This window comes from Erigeron canadensis, chromosome 9 (genome assembly GCF_010389155.1).
Source record: "Erigeron canadensis isolate Cc75 chromosome 9, C_canadensis_v1, whole genome shotgun sequence".
Lineage (NCBI taxonomy): Eukaryota > Viridiplantae > Streptophyta > Magnoliopsida > Asterales > Asteraceae > Erigeron > Erigeron canadensis.
This window is the reverse complement of record NC_057769.1, coordinates 5502675-5521984: the sequence shown is the minus strand read 5'-3', so window position 1 is coordinate 5521984 and position 19310 is coordinate 5502675. Positions and strand designations below refer to the sequence as shown.

Below are 19310 nucleotides of genomic sequence, written 5' to 3'. Positions count from 1 at the left end.
ATCGCAATGAAATTTGGCTAATCATGTGATTTTCTCTTTCATTAACCTCTTCGTTACGTTAAGAGTGCATTCTTGAGTTTTTTTTTTCAAGGGGTAAAAAAAGAATGGATAGGAAATCTTTTATTTTTGCATTCTTGAGTTCTTTTTATGAAAGAATAGAAAGTGTAAGAAAGGAAAAAGTGACCCTTTTTTGATCAAAAACTTTCCAGCCAATATTGGCCGGATTGTGAAGGAAAACTTTCTTTTCTTTTTCTATCCTATCTTCGTCTTCTTTTCCTTTAAATTAAACTCGAGAATGCACTGTAAGCATTGGATCGGAAGAACTTTAAAAATTCAAATAGATAAGCTTCTTTGTTATAATAAAAGGTTTCATTTCTATAGTGGTTACTAATGGTATGTTCGTCATAATCACCTGATTCGCGATTCACTTCGGTTCAGGTTTGTGATTCAGGATCACAATTTACAAGGTCCCACAAATCTGGTTCAGAGCGGTAGATTCACTTCAGTTCATTTCAGTTCGGTGAACCCAAATTTAAACATACATTAATATATAGATTCATATATTATATTACTATAAGATTCAAACGTTTTCAATACTTCAAAAAATTAATTACAAGTTTTTAAACTTAGAAATTTAAAATCAACTACATTAAAACTAAGTACTTAAAAATTACTCAACCTTTTCTTTTAATAATTACTCATCACATGCATTTAATGTATTTATTTTGACAAGCATAGTATTCGTGCGTTGCAGCGGCGGTGGAGATGAAGGGCGGTGGTGGAGATCGAGTGAGGGGGTGCGAAGGAGGGCGGCGACGGAGGGTGATAGAAGATCGATGAGAGTGTGTTATGATTACAGATTATAATGGGGAAAAAGATGATATACAAAGGTTTTAAGTTTAAATAGGGGTATTTTAGATATGAAAAATATACTTAATCTTTTAATCTAGTTAAATCAATTACTAGTTAAACCAAAAATCATTAAACTCAAACACACCTCTACCCGTTTGGTGTTTTTTTTGTCTTTGGTTCGCGGATTGGATCGTCAAACCAGAAACAAAATTCGTGGGTAATCGGTGAATTTGGTACATGTTAAAAATGATGGGAAAACTATATAAAGTAACTAGATTATTTTGTAGTTTTTTTATATTCATTTCTAATATTACTAAATAATCTATTTTCTTTCTAAATATTTATTGTCTTTCATACTACTTTTATTCTGTATATATTTTCATTATCTTTTATTCGACACTGTTAAAAAAGACTTCGGATTTTGGAGCATGCGAGAGAAATGTGAAAATACTTACACCTAGCTAGGTATGTAGGTGGCGATAGTAATGACCGATAAACCTAACATTTACTTTTAATAAACACAAGCTTATTAATGAATACAAGTGACGTGGCACTACACCCATATTTTTTATTCGTTCACACTTAATTATAATTCAATATTAAAAAATTATAGCATGGGACACATGCTTTAGAGTTTAGACAATGTGTTGGAAAAATTCGTAGACTTTTCATTTGTATACGCACTACCCATTTCATTTCATAATATATGGATAAGTTACTATAGTAAATAATAATGACATATATACCAATTTAAAATATGGGCCGGGCATTTAGGTTTTATCTATCAATGGAAGTTTGAAATTTGCTAGATACATATTCAGTGAAGTTTTCGTTAGATACTTCATTAAGTTGAAGAGAGAGCAAGACCGATTAAAACAATTGATTTTCTTTATTGATCAGCAGTGCTCATTATAAGTTACTACGAGTATATAATAAATCTCAATGATACCATTTCACTTGATGATCGAGTTACTTAATTTTGTCCGACATATGTTTGATGTCTATTAATCCCGGTTGTTAGGAAAGTTTTGTAGAAATTTTCATTGAATATTATCTCATCAAGTTGGAGGGAACAAAGACAATCGACATTTCCTAATGAGTGTGCTCTCACCTCTCTATGGTGGAAACTGGCCGGAAAGTTAATTCAATTCGATATTCATTATTTTTTTTAAATGACTAAATAATAAATATATATCTTGTACGTTTTGGTTCTATTATAATGAAGTTAACCAACGAAATGAACAACAACAACAACTTGTTGTATTGTTGAATAAGACATCATATAATTGTTAGAAAGTAATATACGTACTGCGCTCAATAGTTCCATTTAGGGGACTAAAATATATAATTATATTATAATTATTGGAATATATAAATAATTAATAAATTTGGCATGACAATACCTTGTTTTAGGGTATGCACGACGAAAGAAAAAAAAGAATTAATTAACTCAACTAACTGCTTGTTATCTTTTCTTCATAAATTACATTGGATAAAACAAGAGAAAACTATATATGTATTATGTATATGTATTATTAGTATACAACCTTGAAAATATTTGTTCTTCTGAATAAGATTGTTTACATTTTGCTTTCTCCATTATTGTTATATATCAATATTAGATAGATTAGATATTGTTTTAATTTGTTGTGAAATTTATAATTATTTTGGCTTTCATAAATCTATGCACTAGCTACTTATTCAATTCAAATATTTACTTATAATCTGAATATTTATTTTCAACTGTAGTTTTCATCATTTGCGTCCTAAACAATTTAATTGTAAACAAATGCTTAGTCGTCTATATATTTAAATGGATATAATAATTTAAACTATTCGTATCTGCCAGCTATTGATGAAGGCGATGAGAATACTAATTGTATATTCAAGAGAAAATTAAAAATACGAAAAAAGTATATTCACACTATAAAAACGGTTCAGCTAATTCAATCCAAAGTTTCTTGTACTTCTTTTTAAGTTTTCATATACGAATAGTCTAGAATGCGATATAGATAGTACATATTATATATCATTAATTTGTTGTGTTTTTTATGAACCAAATCAGTATGAACGATGTTTGTTTGGATATAACGAGGTAGGCTTCCACAAAATTTCATATTTTACATATACTAATTAAATCAATAAAATCATATTTGAACATACTCGACTCTAGCGAAACGACTAATTAAATGTTATTGTAGGGTCTCGAATAATAACGTATTATTAATAACTCGCTTTCAAAAAAAATCAAAGGTCAATATTTAAATTTGATATTTGATCTTTTACCCTCTATTTTAATCTAAAAGTTAAAGTTATTCTATTTTTACCCTTTTTGAAAATAGCCAAGGCTTACGAGTATATTTTACTGTTTTTCCTATAGATTTGTAAATTAAATTTATCTTGAAAAATATGAACGCAATGTTGTAACAACTTTGGCGTTGGCATTGACTTGACTTTATATGGTGCCTATAAAAGCAATAAATGGGAACGGCCTAGCTATATATCTACTAAGCTACTCATAAGCGACCAAGCCATATTATAAGCTTATTATAGCTACTTATTATAGCTAGGAAGAGAACCCTTAATTTGACTTATATTGTGGTGGTGGTAGTGGTTTTTGAGAAGCTAGCTGCAATAATTAAAGATATATACATGGATGTAGCCGTGGACAAGCGACGGCCGGAGATGGATACCGACATGGAAGACACGATGGATGCCGGGTTGAAACCAAGGACTCGACATCAATACTCTGATGTTGTTGTCCCGGATGTGCCAAAAGTTGAAAATGGCGACGGAAAGGGAAAACTAACCGAAAATAGCACTTACTTGGACATACAAGGTATTTGTAACTTTGTAAGTACTTACAAATAGTACTGTTTCTGATTTGAACCCACGACCTCTAAATGACAAAAATAGTTTTGGTACTAGAAAAGACGTTACATTTTTAGGTTTATTGATTATGTTAGAAATTAAAAAAGTGTTTCATCAACTTGCATGGATATATATATATTTGATGATTTTGGAAACAAATTAATTTCATCAGGAGCGTTTGAAGATCTTGATATGCATAAGATTCTAAACGTTGTTCATCAAAACAACGCGAAAGAGAAAGAGGAAAGAGAGATCGTGAATGCTAGTAGCAATAAAGAAGGAAGTACGAGTACTAAAAGCACACCACAGCAAGTGATCCAAGAAGAAGATCAGTTTGAGGAGGAAGAAGTTGAGCTAGAATTCGTCAAGGGGATGCCTAAACTTGACACGGATACTACTGCGCATTGCCCTAATTGTAAGCATCAAATCACCAAAGTGATTCTTCGTCGAAAAATCAAGAGGCCCCCGGCTCAAGTCACTATACCACACAAGCCACTCGATCTACTTGGATGCTTTTCTTGCTTCAGTGTGTTCTTTCCCTCGGGTAATTAAGAAGCTATTTCTTATATATGATTTCGTTCATAATTAAATAATCAGATAAACAGTTTTACGACGCATATATATATATATGATAAATTAATTTTGTGACATTTTGCATGAAATTTTGTCAGATAATGGACGCTTCAATCCTTTTCCAATATTTGGGAACAAACCAGATGATTCGATTCCACCTATCTCTCGTGAAGATGGTAATCCATCCGGCCATGACCCTTCTAAAAGTCAAAATTTCTAATTATATTATTATGTGATATAAAATACTTAATTAATTTCCTTTTATGATATTATTATCTCTGCGGAAGTCAACTACCCATTTATTCCCCATTAATAATGCATTATATCTACAACTATAATTTCTTGTTGATAATTAGTACTACAGTAATGTATAGCACGTCATGAGCTACGTACTTAATTGGTTTTAGTTACATCTATTAATATAATTGATGATATGATACGTGCTTGCACGTCGCAAAGAAAAACATGTAGTACACTTGACTTCAATACAAAACAAATTAAAGATTATATATGATTATGTATGAAATAATATTGATGGTGCAAAAGTATAGCTTTTGGCTCTATAGAAATTTGGCAAAAACAAATATATAATATAATGTTAAATTAATACACGGGTCAACTAGCAAGTAACTAGCAACCAAAAATTACAGACATATCCAAATATATACTATAATTACACAACCTGTATTTTGGGATTTACTAGTCATCGTTTAGATGTTTAGTCCGATTGAAAACTTTAATGAATCCTAGCTAGTAAATCTGTACAATTAATAACTGTCAAGGTTATAATGTACACGTGGGTTATTAAAAATGTTTGGTTGAATGTAAGCAGGGAGCTGTTTCAGTATCTTTCGGGTTTTCCGAAAAGAAAAAGACATTGAAAAGGTTGACCGTGGTCATGAACAACCAGAATCACATAACTTAGATTCAAGTTTTGAACAAGTGAAACCAGCAGGAAATATTGGTCGCCCACCTCCTTCTACTGTTGGAGATAATATCAAATATACTACAGGCAAACCTCCTATATCAGGTGATCCAATGTTGCATTAATTCGGTATATATTGTCTTATGAATTTTTCTAATTGTCATAAAATCGATATTGGAATTAAAGTTGTGTTGGACAAAATGAAGGAACGAATTTAGGAGGAACATATAATCAGAAAGATCAACTACCAACTAGTCATCCGGGACCGGGAGAACAACCAGGAAAAGATGAAACAAGTATCGATATGCCGCCACAAACATCCAATGAAGTACCAAGTCAACCACAAACGGCAGTTGGACAAGATTCTACATCTTTTGAGATCTTGAAGAGTGTTGTGTATGGAGGCTTAATGGAAGTGATTGCAAGTTTAAGTGTCGTTGCGTCTGCCGCTGCTGGTGATGCCAGTACACGTAAGTACTTTCATCCCCTTGTAATGTACTAGTCGTCGCATCCAGAGTATTGTATACAATATGGCTTTTAATTAGGACAGCCTTAAGGTATAAAATAATCAAAAAAGTTAATCTTTTGCATCAACATTTTCGAAATTTTGCAGTGAGCATCATAGCCCTGGCGGTGGCGAATCTAATTGGCGGGGTTATTGTTGTTTGCCACAATGTGAGTAACCTGTATTGTTAAACCCTTGTGATTCTTAATTAATTTGGACTAATTGCAGCACAAAAGTTGAACTCAAGTCGAACTTATTTGATTATTTTGCAGCTATGGGACTTAAGAGACGACTGCTTTAAATACTCTAGCCAACAAACAAGCGACCAAGAAGCTCGTAACAAGTACAAAGAGTTACTAGGGCGAGTCGAGCACTTTCCAATGCACTTGTTCTTTGCAATACTATCTTTCCTTGTGTTTGGTATCATCCCTCCTTTGGCCTATGGATACGCATTTCATGAAACCAGCGATAAGGACTTTACCATAGCAGTGGTTGCAATTGCATCTCTTGTAGGCGTCGCTTTGCTAGCGATATTCAAGGCTTATATTGATAGGTGTGACGGGTTCGCAGGGTATTTTAAGACTATCACCTACTACTTGACTACAGCAGTTGCAGTCTCGGGTGTTTCTTATGTTGCTGGGAATCTGGCAATGAGGCTGATCGAGAAGCTTGGATTGTTTGAGACTGCATCTGGAGTAGCTATGTCATTCCTCCCTGAAGTTGTCTCCGCAAACCCATCTTTGGCGTACTACTGATGCTTTGTTTACTTTTCCAAGTTTGTTTTGCTGTTAAGGGTAGCTTTATGTCCCACCTGTATCACTGTATGTGTTGTATGTTAAAAAGTCTTTCAAATAAAAAACTTGTATGTTGCTTTGATATTCACTCCTCATGTCCCAGATTGGCCTAGTGGTTTGCAAATCAAGTTTAAAATCATTAAAGTTATCAGTAGTAAATAAACCACTTATCTAGAAAAGAGTTAAACATTCCATAAGCTCTATGAACAACTAATCCACAGGGTCTCAGTTGACCACAGCAAACTCGAACCAGATGCAGCTCTCATAACCCACACAGACTCAAGAAACTAGCATTAACACAGCTTAAACCAGATACAACTCTCACAACCCACACAGAAAAACTAGCATCAAGACAAAAGGATTGTCATTTTTTATACTTTTTTATTGCGCCAACCAAAACTTAAACCTCCATCGCAATTACCAAATCTTAAACACAATGCTTAACAGCCGTTTTCGACAACCTTGGGTGGTTCAAACACATCTTGAAAGATGCAAAAACATTCAAGTTTTTAGATACACTTAGCAGTATAGATCACTGGTTGAATAAACTACAAACATCACTTCATAAACATTTCAGTTTTCCTGTACCATATATAAGTTAATGGGGAATATATGAAAGACCAAACATATATAAAGCTTGTCAGCTTGATAAACCATTGGAAAGACGTGAAAACAAGATGCCAGAAAGAAGAGGCCAACTTAAATCGTACCGGAACATAGAACAAGTAACAATTGAGTAACAGATGAATCAGTTTTTATACAGAGTACACACTTTTTAGTATCACTCAATCCATAATGTAGCAATGAGCCAAACGGCAAACAATTAGGAATACAACGTAACAAGAAGTCGACCATGGCTCTATACGAAACACTTACAGGTAACAAGAAAACTACCGCCGTTAGTATGTGAAGTTCATAAAATCATACTGTAAGATCTTATGGGTAATCTCCGGCCCATCAAGAATCAGATTTTAACAAAGGTGAAAAAAAGGGTACTGTTCCTTTTACGTCAATCTGAACCCACGTCCACCCCCTTATGCTTCAAAAATTCCTTCGCCTCAATTACATCCTACAAAAATGGATCAAGTTTATATTGTTAGACACCTTCAGTTAAAATTTTGAGCAATTTAAAGTCATATCACAGAATTACATGAGACACTATAAACATGGACACTATAGGTGTATTGGGGCAATCTAGCCAGTTTGCTTACATAAATGACATCATTTGGGTTATGTTTAACTCCTCTTAAGGGTCTTATTCATTTATTAAAAGATTTATGAAGAGAGAATCAATCAAATCAGCAAAAGGTCTCTTAAGCATATTTAATAAATCGTGACCAAAATTTCGGTGGTATTTCGGTAATCATAATATTATGAAAAATGTTATATAAAATTATATATATACCAAAAAGATTGCAATTATACACACAAAAAGCAAGTATATTAAGTTAATACTCAATCTAAATATCAAAGTCAAGCTTAAAAGTGTCAATATTTGATAGAATAGTGTTAATACTTCAAAATTTTAGTGTTTCTTATGTTGTTTTTTAGTTTGGACAAATATAACTTAATAAAAAAAAAAAAAATCTGAAAAACTGGTATACCACCGAAATACCACCGAAATTTGACCGATTTCGGTGAGATTTCGGTAAATTTCACCGAAAATCTCGGTACCGAAATTGTAGACAAAAATCTATATTGGTATACCAGTGGAGGACCGAAAACCGAAATACCACCGGTATACCACTGGTATACCACCGAAATCAACTACATAGAGCATAATTACCACAATATATAAGTTATTGAAGAGACATAGCTAATTAGTTATTGTGATTATAATTAACACAATCTGTTCAAAAAATATACTAAAAGTGTGTGATCTGTCCAACTGGAACATATTTTATTGTTTTTAATTTTTGCTATTAAAAAGGTGGGTCACCGCTCACTTGCAATAACTTAATCTGTAAAAACATAACATACATTATTTAAAAGCTTTGTTTCTAAAACTTGCTAGTCTGCTCAAAAGGAACATAGTTCAAGTTGAGATATAAACTTCTGATTGATTGAATGACAAATCATTTCTCCAATAGAAGTGACAGTGCAAATACAGACCTTGTAACAATGAAAGCATGCAGAAGCAAACTTAAGGATAAAATTGTGAGTAATGCCAATAAAGGATACCCGCCGTAGTCTAAGGCATATAGAGCAAAATACCTAAATACCAGGATATTCAAAATCAGAAAATATATTACTAAATTCAACTCAACCTAACATTCAAAAGTATAACTTGAAATGTTTTCTGTTAAAAACTGTTTTATATTGGAGAGCAGGAGCAAAATAAAGAATTTCGTGGATATAAACGAAATTGGTTAGGTAATGCCATCAGGAGGGATATAGTATTAATAGATTTTTTTCACTGTCCCTAATTGCGATACACAAATGGGACTCAAAGCCCTTGCGCAATTTCCCACATCATTTGGCAACAAAAAACATTTCAGTGATAATCTTTGATCTCTTTCTATCATTCCCAAGGGAACACATACCAAGTCAAATTTACTAAGTGTCCATTATGAGACTCGAATCCACAACCTATAAATTGATGGGTCATCATCACACATACCAAATGAGCCAAAGCTCAAGTGTGAAAACTGTCATGATCCATAAGATCGGACACTGAGATGGTGAAAACCGGAAAACATATTTCTTTGATCAGAGGACAGATGTACAGAAGCAATACATCACAGCAAGGGTGTATAACTAGAGGTGCAATTTCAAGTGTCCTAAACTTTTGTAAAAGAAAACTTGGCTAAAACTAAAGACCTGCAAGGTGTATTTGGAGAATCACAACCTCTCACATCATTTTAGGAACACTAATTTAAACAATTCAGAAACCTAGACTAAAAGTGATATAAAAACCCAATTTGACCCATTACCCAACTTGCCCTGCAAACTTTTCATCCACTTGTATTATCAACGAATCGAGTTTAATAAAAAACTTAAATTTAAGACACAAAGAAGACAATCCACAAGTTTACCTGCTGTAACAAAACTGCTTCGTGAGGACAAGTCGGAAACTGCATCAAACCAACTCCAACCATCAAAAGGCCATAGCATCCTAAGGACACAATGAAGTACAATGGCAACTGTTAAACGGGAAAAACAGAATACGGTTAGCTTACGTATACGATACCAATAAAAAAATTGAGGAGTATTCGAAAAAGGCTCACCAACCAAGTATGACTCCGTGGAATCACTGCATTCTGCAATAAACTAATCCAAACGGCGGTTACAGCCAACAAAATTGCCATAATCTTCACAATATGTTTCATCGCTATTCGCAAAAAAAGTATTAATCTCGCAGCAATATTAGTCTGTAACAACATAACATAAGATTAATTAAAAGCTATATTTCTAAAAACTTATAGACACACACACTGACTGTTTGGATTACCTTGGATTAAAGTGAATTTGATGTAGACGATGATCGAGAGAGAGAGTGTTTTTGGTTATATACAACTTGATTAGAAAAGAAAAAGTTTGCATATATTTGTGTTGATCTGGTTTTGAGTTGTTGTCGCGTGTTTGATGTGCCGGCGGCGGTCAATTGTTAGGGCCCATAATCTAGGTTTTACTTACCGACTAGTTGGGTTGTAAAACCTTTGTAGACTTGACCCGATTATATATCCCAACTAACTTTAGCCCGTCCAAAATAACTTTGCTAACCATGTACGGAAAAAATGATTTATCCAATGATACAAATGTACATCAAATTAAACAAAAACAATTCGAAAAACCTATAGGGGCGTTTGGTTGTGAAAAACACCTCTTATTTTTTCATGAAAAACATAAAACGAAAAACCTATAGGGGCGTTCTAATCATAGATTTCTAAAAATGTTTTCCAAGAAAACAAAAAACAATGTTTTCCATTTTTCCATAAATAACTTGAAAACATCTTTTTTTTTTGTTTTTCATTTTCCATTTCATTCCTCCCTACCTCTCACATCAATAACATGTTTTCTAATTTTCTAATTAGAACACATTTTCAAAATTTTTATTTGTTTTTTAGGAAATAAAAATTTCTTTCATTTTCTAAAAACTTAGAAATAAAAAACTAGAAAACATTTTATACAACCAAACGCGCCCTAAAGTTCTAAACAAAAAGTTTTGGCGCGTTTATGAAATGGTTTCAAGTTTTATAGTGTTTCAAATTTAGAAAACAAATAAAAATTTTGAAAGCACGTTAAAAAAATTAATAAAATGTTATTTTCTTTTTTCATATTCTAAAACATATTCTTACTTGGTTGTTATTTATTTATTTTTTTTAATGTGTGTATGTGTGTGGTGGGTGGTGGTGGTGGTGGTTAAGGGCACATGAGATAGAGTTAAAATAAATTGAGGTTTTTAAATTTAAATAATGAAAAACATTAAAGAGATGCTTTTTGATTTCTCATTAAAAAGTGAAAAACATTATTTTTTTATTCTCTTGAAAAACTATGATTTGATCATATATTTCATAAAGAAAGAAACTGCTCAGTGCCACTTTCCACGGGTTTTGAGTCCTAATACCTCGACGGTGTATGGGGAAGGTTAAGATGTAGACAGACCTTACCCCTAAGTAGAAAGACTGTTTCCGGTTTCTACCAAAATGGTAGCAAAGGCCCTCCAACCTTTGCATGGGATGAGGATTGAACTCACGACCTCTGTTTCCAAAGGTAGAGTGTTTACCACTGATCCAACCATGCTGCTTTGATCATATATTCCATGTTTTCTTTAAACAAAAATGAAAAGTAAAGAGATTTTCCCCCAATTAAATGCCCCTTTATTTTTAAAAAGCGAAAACCATAACAATTAGTCTTTTATCTTCGGTTTTTATGGTTCCGCGTTTCGTTTTTTATTTTGCTCACCCTTTATCTAGAACCCATATGAGATCATTGGGATGAATGAGGGATGGAAGATAAGGAGTAGGAGTGGTCATGCGTTCAACCCTTATTACAGGTTTTATTGGTCATAGTTAATTAGTTTACTATCAAACCAGTGGCAAAATAAATTCTGCTAAAATTGATAGTAGAAGACTAGAAGCATATGTTCCTAGAGAATACATCTACATAAATAATGTCCTTTAAATGAACAATATTAACACAACCAGTCATACCATATCCTCTTACCTAGTTATAACAAGAAAATCATGAAATCTGGACTTATACAGTTATACGACATGACTTTTTCTATGAATAGCCCACTTATCGAATTATTCCTGATACTGCGGACTCGAGAGAACCCCAGACGTGATACCCTGCAAGCTAAGTAACTTGATAGCCACTACACCGTTATGATGAGATGGCACAACGGCTGTGTTTATGTTACACTTCTAAAATGTTCATTATAACCAAAGACTTGCGGCAAAAATGCATCATCAAGAGGCTGAAGCCTCTATGCCATCAGACTCAGAGAAGCTATTTCTTCCATCAACCTCAGTTTTCTGGCCATTGTTGTGTTGTGATCCCGGGTACTCAAACATCATTCGGGAACTCACCCTTCGCTGATGCTCTGGAGGAAGTATAGTCAGCATTTCCAACATGTATATTAGGTCAATATAAATTTTGATCAAGGTGATTAACTCTTACTCCCAAATTAACCATTTGTTCTTATGAAAATAATAAAAAATCGAAAGCAAAAAACTGTGGTAGTAGCCAGTTGGCATTTTTTTTAAAAAGAATTGTTGATTCTTGAAAACTTTCAGGTTCTTTTTGTCCAAAAACTTGGCTGTTTGCTCTGTAAATTTGAACACTTGATAATTTGAAGGATTAAAAATTGAGCGAGTCAGATTACTTTTGCTGTTGATTGCAGCTCGAGTCATGGTTAAAAAATCATCCCAACTCAGTTTACTAAGTTCTTCCTTTGCCTCAACTGTAAGCTCATAGTTGGGTTCTCTACCGCACAAGAAAGCAGCCCTATATAAACAGAAAAACAAAAATGAAAGCAGTGCGAAAAACCTCAAGAAAATACTTAAAAGTTGCAAAACGGGTGGGTTGGCCAGGGCAAAGCTGGTTCAGGTCAAAACAAGTGTTTTAGGTGCTGTGTCAAAAAAGATTCACAAAAACTATAACACAACAAAACAATCTAGTTTTCAAATAAAGCAACGTGAAAGGTTTTTATGCATTCAAGTAAACTTCACATGACTTTCACCCCATTGCTTCATTTGACCCATTTCCTTTAGGTGGAACAATTTAACTAAACCCATCTAAACTGGAAGATATAAAACAGCCCAAAATGGACCCATTTATAAGTAAATGGTTTGAAAGCCTCTATAAATGCAAATGCTGGATTAAATCATTTAAACATGATGCAATTACCTGTCATACAAACGAGCAGCTTCTTCTTGGGAGCCAACTGTTCCTAAATGGATTTGTTTCTTGTCCACTTTAATGGCAGCTTGCCATTTCATGTTTTTGTAGTATACCCCTCTCATAATGCAAGCTTCTTGATTTTCAAAGTTCTTTCTTCTGTGTCGTTTTCGCCGTTTGAACACTGAATTGCATATTATAATGGTCAAAACTGAAGTCAAGTTGCAACCCAATCGAGCATTGATCCAAAACTACCATTAGTCCAGAGTCCACTTAAATCAGTTATGTGTATGTATTGATTTAAAATCTTGGGTAGTTTAGCCCATTTAAACATTAAGATCACTTCTTTTCAACTATATAACAATATGACTGCTGCCTTTGAGTCAAATCGTCAGATATGTATCTTACATCAAAATAAATACCAAATAAATTTTAAAGGGTGTGCACAAACATATTCAGCAAATTATGCAAGTCCATCCCTGACTAACTTTTATCATATTCTACTTTATTCAGCTATATTAAGTTGAGTATGTTGATATGCTTTTTCATGTAGTAAAAAAAAAAATACAATGTGGCTTGCATAGTTGCTCGGTCAAACCAGTAAGTTATAAATTGAGACAAACCTGGATGCTGAATCTGTTGTGTGTTGGATAAATTTGACCCATTGACTTTTGGGGATTCAGGCTCTTCTGATTTTTGTTTCTCTTCCTGTTAACACAAATAATGCATGAGGAACTGATCAAAAACATATGGAAAAAAAAAAGAAAGAAATGAACTTGAAATGCAAGATGCATTGCACTCGTAAACTCATGCATATTTTGTCAAGGTTACTAGTTTATGTTTGGAAAGAAGATAACAACGATATATGGCAGCTCAGAGTACACGAGACTTTTCAAACTTGTGCTATAGATATGATTGAGACTCGAAGTATAAAGATGCTAAAATTTGTTAATTTCGGGAGAAAGAAATTTGGGAATTGGAGAGTTAAATTCATGAGCCCATGAGCTGAAAGAATGCTACCATTTTCAGACATCAACTCATACAATACTTTTTAGTAAGATTGAAATATTCAACCTTGCATTGACATTTAGTCTCTATTTATGTTCTTTTGTGCAATCCACTCTCTTCTTTAGCATCGAGATCCTATCACTTACTTAACGAAACATTTATGATATCTCTCAACTTTGACTAAAACAAAATTAGGAAAACAAAATACTATCTGCTGATATGATGCATAGTCTCGGTGTGCAGTGTTAAATGAGGCTAGATTTGGCAGCCTTGTTTTTGGAATTTGTTCAAGGTAACTTAGAAGCCATCACTTCAGATCTTACAATTGTGTATTCAAGGGGTTTGATGTAATAGGAATATATATATATATATAACCTTGCCCATCATTACCTCTGCGGATTGTTCAAGGTCAATTGATGGTGTTGGAAGCACGTTGAAATGTCTATTATTCTGGACCCAACTAAGAGATTGCGCGCTGCCATATGATGAAACAACATCCAGAGCAGGACTTCGCCCTAACATTTACCCAAAAATAAAATGTCAATCAACATTAGTACATTACACATACAATATTCACAAGAGAACCAAATACATGGTCTACATTGTAACAGGAAGCTTAAATTTGAAGATGTACCATAGAGCTTGATCAATCTTTGTCGACGAATGCTCACCATAGCTTCCAACCACAAACCTTGATAGCTATAAACAAAGAGATTGAAGAAAAAATGATAAATGACCAACCACATTCAGATACTATAGCACAAAAATCACCCATAAGCAATAGTTTTGTTGATCTTTAGCTGACAACTTTTTTTTTTAATGTCACAATCATTGGTATTTTCTTCATGGACCAAGCTTCAATTTAGTACTAATTATTGTGACTTGAAATCCTCAAACCCCTTTTGGACCTTTGTTTGATAGGGTATATACCCTAAAACAGGTTTGAGCCTTTGAGGATCTTAACTATTAGAGCAATGAAGTATACAATCTATCACATAAATGGCCAATTCGATGTGTACAAAAAGAGTTACAAAGTTTGAAACTTTAAGTTAGCCCACTTCGTGTATGATTTTAAATTAGAGAAAAAAAATACAAAAACATGGAATAAAATGTGACAAAACATTATGAAGTTCTAATTTTGTTACTAATTATTACACCCAAATGGGAAAAAGTTCTAAATTTCTTAACTTGACCAAACCAACTAAATCAAGAAAGCCCAAAAACTCATAATAACAACCAAAATTTCCAAATTAAATCAAACAAACATCTTACCAACTACATATATAATCAATAACAACAACAACGATACCCAATCCTCTAAGCGGCAGGATACGGAAATGTAGACAATCATACTTCTATCGAGAATATGAAGGACTGCCTCCACAAGAGAGACACAAGAAGTAGAATCAAAATAAGTAAAAAAACTTGAGGGGAAAAAAACCATTTTTATGTTGATAAAAATAAGTCAACTCACCAACCTACCACCTTTTATGAACTAAAAGTGAAGCCTTAACCACTCCTTACCAATCAATCAAGAAAACCCAACAAAGCTAAACATATTATATAACTAACATATACCCACACACAAAAAAAAAGGCAATATGATCATCTCATCTACACAAACTAATGTTCATGAAAATCTTTAAAAAAAAATAATTTTTTAAATTTCTTTTTTAATAAAGAAGATGGGTTTTAGGCAAAACAAAGAGGTGGGTGTTTGTCAAAAACAGCCATTGTTGAAGAAAGTAAGAAACTTTGTGTTGTTGGTACTGTATATATACCTGATAGAAGGTGGTGAAAAACAAGCACAAAAACCAAGATTGTTTACTTGAGGTTTTTGATCTGGATGGTAGTGAATGAATAGGATTACAAAGGCAAGGTGGTGAGGTTAGAGAGAGAAAGTTGATTTATAGATATATAGATATAGATATAAAAGAAAAATACATATATGTATTTATATAATGTAGAGAGAGTGTGTATAATGTAGAGAGAGAGAAAGTGATGGGAGAAATTGTAGTTGCTCATGCATCTACCACCTTTTGTTTTATTTCACCTCTCATTATGTTTTGTTGTTTAGAGGGTCAAGGTTGATGGTTTGATAGTAATGTTTTGTTCTAAAGAAAATAAAAAAGTCATGTGTGTGTTTTGAATAAAGGGTAATTTGGTTATTTTGATTTATGTAACTTTTGAACTTTGATTGTGGGGTCTTTGGATTGTTGGTTTAAATTACTAAAGTGTCCTTGATGCTAATATGTAAAGAGTAAAGTACTTTGATTAGAAGGTTGAATGAGGGGTATATGCATGTGTACTTTGGTTACTAGTTAGGCAATACGATCTCCAAGCTTTTCTTTTTATCGTAATGAGTTAATTGCACAAATTGAGTTAATTTAGTGGAGTAATTTTTTATTTTTTTTAACGTTCGTGTCATAAAACGGCTAGCCGTTACATGCATACGGGCAAACAGTCACTAGCAACCAATCCACGAATACGTTAAATTGAAGGTAAAATCTCGTCTGCTCAGACTCGAACTTTAGTCTCTCAGGATCTAAGTATCATTGCAGTGGAGTAATATGTTATTAAATAAAAAATAAATTTATCACTATATTTAGAAATATAAATAAAATTAATATATAGCTCGATTTGGAATTAGAAGCTTTAAAAGTTTGCTCTTCGTCTTTGTGGGTCATATGTTTTTGTTCGATTGAATTTACTAAATCGCCCTTGATGGTGGTACTCAAATTTTTTAAACTTTCTTTGTCTATTTGTCATGGTTGTCCTTGGGTTGAGTTTTATTTATTAAGACCTACTAAAATGTGACACTTTTTTTTCTTGCACATGTACATGTTTCATAAACAAGCTATGTGGGAATGCTAATTACAATATCTTCATTTCAGATTTTTACTCCCGATTATAGCTCAGTGGTTGAGCATCTGCTTTACATGCTGCAGGTCTCAAGATCGAAACTTGGGAAAGACATTTAAAGGAATTTCACCAAAAAGTCTTTCAATGAAGCAGGTTTGAATCCTGCAGAGGGGGCAGGAATTTATCCCAATTAAAAGTCGTGCATTCGAGCGGTTTAGTTGGGGGGTTCTCCTCCTACAAGGTATTGAGGGTGAGGGGGCTCTCTAGCGCGGACCCTGTTAAGACAACGTAAATTAGATCCCCTATTGCGAGCAATTGATCCACACCTTTAAAAAAAATCTTCATTTCGGATTTAATTTCTAACTTGACTTATAATGACATGATGAATTATTCTATCTTATATATTTTAATTATGCTATTTTGATTTATCAAGTTTTTTTCTTTCAATAATCTATGTGTATCAGTGTATGTTATAATAATCATCGCTGGGATTTTTACCATGTTATGCCATTTTATGTACGAACAGTACGAAAAACGTAGACAACAAAACATTATACATGAGCTTGGGGCCTAACATTGAGAAAGACTAGTATTCGTTGCATAAGTGGAACTCTATGCTATATAGCATGGGGATCTACTATCGCTACCTAACTTAGGTCGCAAATAAGGTGAGAAGGTTAAACTAAATCATAATCATAATTAGTTACAAAGTAATCCTCATTGTGGTAAAAATGTTTGGAAAAGCAATCAAAATTTGTAACACGTTTGCCGTTTCAAATTAATTGTGAATTGAAGTTTTGTTTGATGAATTAAAAACCAATAAAAGAATGCCATTATTATTATATATATAACAATTTAAGTTTGGAAAACTACAGTAACCTTTTAAACTTTTTTACTTTAACCCATAACTTTTTAATTATTTACTTTTGCCACAAGTATTTATCTTGTTTGATTTTTACCTTACTTTGACTTTTTATAATTTTAGTTTTCTACCACATATCTTTCATTTTTTTGAGCTTTTTCACAAACTTTAATTTTCTTTACCTCCATCATAAAAAGTTTACTTGTACAATGTTCATTAATTGCCAACATGTGAATACACGCAACAAAGTGCGGGCAAAATAACTAGTTATAATCATATCATGAAAAATGTCTTATAAAATAAGAAAATATGTTGACCATAATAGAGGGAAAGGAATATGAGATTGTTAGGCACCTAAGTTGGGTGAAAAACCTCTCACATATCTTTTTTTAAACCATAAAAATTATGGGGGTCAAACATTTATTCAAAATATTAAATTATTGTTATGTAAGGGGTTTTTCACCCAAGTTGGGTACATAACTACCTCATACTCATTTTTCTCACCATAATATTATAATTAACTTAATTCATTTGACGATTAAATGTCATGAGATGTTTTGATTTTAAGAATTAAAATGAAAATGCATAGTTTGTTACTATTATGTCATTTATTTTAACGAAAAGTGTTTTATGTTTATGATTCTAACCCTAAGAATGACATTTGGGCATATGCAATATGCTAAAAGTTGGAACACACACACTGCTGCAAAACAGAAGTGATAACACGTGCGTCTATATGCTCAAGAGGTAAATACCCGAAACCATGGGAAATCAAGATTCGATCCCAAGTGTCCAAGCCAACATTCTCTCTGCCAGTTCTCTCAAAGAAGACCCCAACTAACCACTTGATCTAAGACCAAGTTGTTTTACTATTATGTCACTTATTTTGTAAGATATAATAAAACATTTACAAATGATATCCCTTAAATAAAATGAAATGAACGACTTGTATTGGTTTCTTAATCTAGGAAAATCCTAGACAACATTTGTATAATCTAAAACTGTACGTACTCATGTATTGGACTTTGCTCATGTATGTTGAACGTGTTTCAAGTTATTTAGCAAAGATACATAGTTAAAGAAGTGAGAGTAACAAAGGTCGAAAAATGTATGGTGGCGTACATAATGGTAGTGCAAGAGAAAAAGTTATTGTGATACTTTGTTATACATAATGATCCATGGTTTAAGTTTCAAAGAGAATAATAATAAATTTAGACAACTTGTTTATCTGAATTTTAACCAGTAATTATATAATGTGTCAGCACTAGATTTTTTTACTTTTTTTTTATATGTCTGCCAATTAATCTTAAGTATTGCTTCTTTTTTTTTAATGATAATTCATACTTTCTTAACCTAGTTAAAATAATTCTTAAATATAGTCCAAGTACTGTTATTATTCTTAAAAAAACCAAAAGGGCAAGTATATATGTTTGTATAATAAAATAAAAGTAATGGAACATGTGGCGATAGTGACCTATATAGGTACGGATGGAGGGAGGGTAATGAAGTCAATTTGAAGAATGTAAACAATGTATGGACGTATGGTAATGAACAACACACACCCAAGAGGCCAAGATATAACAAAATATAACTGTTCAATAATAATTAAATGGGCCGGGTTGGTTGGTAGCAAATACTACTACAAATACTAGCAAGAAGAGCCAAGAAGAGTGAGGTGCAAACTGCAAAGTGTAAAAAATCACCGACGAATTG

General features: G+C 32.9%; 3 protein-coding genes across 4 annotated transcripts; 1 reads left to right on the top strand and 2 right to left on the bottom strand.

Moving 5' to 3' along the window:
* Positions 1 to 3398: 3398 nt before the first annotated feature.
* LOC122581821 lies at positions 3399 to 6608 on the top strand. Its single transcript, XM_043754114.1, has 7 exons — positions 3399 to 3691; positions 3896 to 4267; positions 4395 to 4472; positions 5129 to 5326; positions 5428 to 5691; positions 5835 to 5896; positions 5999 to 6608. Exons 1-7 carry the CDS (start codon positions 3505 to 3507, stop codon positions 6479 to 6481), a joined length of 1644 nt encoding a protein of 547 aa, XP_043610049.1. The 5' UTR covers positions 3399 to 3504; the 3' UTR covers positions 6482 to 6608.
* Positions 6609 to 7227: 619 nt separating this feature from the next.
* On the bottom strand, positions 7228 to 10170 carry LOC122581823 (dolichol-phosphate mannose synthase subunit 3). Of its 2 annotated transcripts, none has more exons than XM_043754115.1 (4): positions 9972 to 10170; positions 9748 to 9891; positions 9556 to 9663; positions 7228 to 7589 (listed from the first exon to the last, which is right to left on the bottom strand). In XM_043754115.1, exons 2-4 carry the CDS (start codon positions 9847 to 9849, stop codon positions 7530 to 7532), a joined length of 270 nt encoding a protein of 89 aa, XP_043610050.1. In that variant the 5' UTR covers positions 9850 to 9891; positions 9972 to 10170; the 3' UTR covers positions 7228 to 7529. The 2 variants fall into 2 exon arrangements, with proteins under 2 accessions (XP_043610050.1, XP_043610051.1); XM_043754116.1 differs by having other exon boundaries at positions 9748 to 9851.
* Positions 10171 to 11604: 1434 nt separating this feature from the next.
* Positions 11605 to 15778, bottom strand: LOC122582379 (ethylene-responsive transcription factor-like protein At4g13040). The gene is made up of 7 exons (XM_043754763.1): positions 15655 to 15778; positions 14508 to 14572; positions 14264 to 14388; positions 13489 to 13573; positions 12875 to 13049; positions 12351 to 12472; positions 11605 to 12068 (listed from the first exon to the last, which is right to left on the bottom strand). The coding sequence occupies exons 2-7, from the start codon at positions 14545 to 14547 to the stop codon at positions 11935 to 11937; spliced, it is 681 nt and encodes a 226-aa protein (XP_043610698.1). The 5' UTR covers positions 14548 to 14572; positions 15655 to 15778; the 3' UTR covers positions 11605 to 11934.
* Positions 15779 to 19310: the final 3532 nt, after the last annotated feature.

Bases quoted from the DNA above. Each gene is read 5' to 3' on its own strand.
- LOC122581821 (XM_043754114.1), top strand. From the start codon at position 3,505: ATGGATGTAGCCGTGGACAAGCGACGGCCGGAGATGGATACCGACATG. The intron at 4,268-4,394 runs GTAATTAAGAAG...AAATTTTGTCAG, and splicing joins CAGTGTGTTCTTTCCCTCGG to ATAATGGACGCTTCAATCCT. The intron at 5,897-5,998 runs GTGAGTAACCTG...ATTATTTTGCAG, and splicing joins TTATTGTTGTTTGCCACAAT to CTATGGGACTTAAGAGACGA.
- LOC122581823 (XM_043754115.1), bottom strand. From the start codon at position 9,849: ATGAAACATATTGTGAAGATTATGGCAATTTTGTTGGCTGTAACCGCC. The intron at 9,664-9,747 runs GTGAGCCTTTTT...CCCGTTTAACAG, and splicing joins CACGGAGTCATACTTGGTTG to TTGCCATTGTACTTCATTGT. The intron at 7,590-9,555 runs GTAAACTTGTGG...CCATTTTTGTAG, and splicing joins AAGCAGTTTTGTTACAGCAG to GATGTAATTGAGGCGAAGGA.
- LOC122582379 (XM_043754763.1), bottom strand. From the start codon at position 14,547: ATGGTGAGCATTCGTCGACAAAGATTGATCAAGCTCTATG. The intron at 14,389-14,507 runs GTACATCTTCAA...GGTAAATGTTAG, and splicing joins AAGATTGATCAAGCTCTATG to GGCGAAGTCCTGCTCTGGAT. The intron at 12,069-12,350 runs GTAATCTGACTC...TACTTCCTCCAG, and splicing joins AGCTGCAATCAACAGCAAAA to AGCATCAGCGAAGGGTGAGT.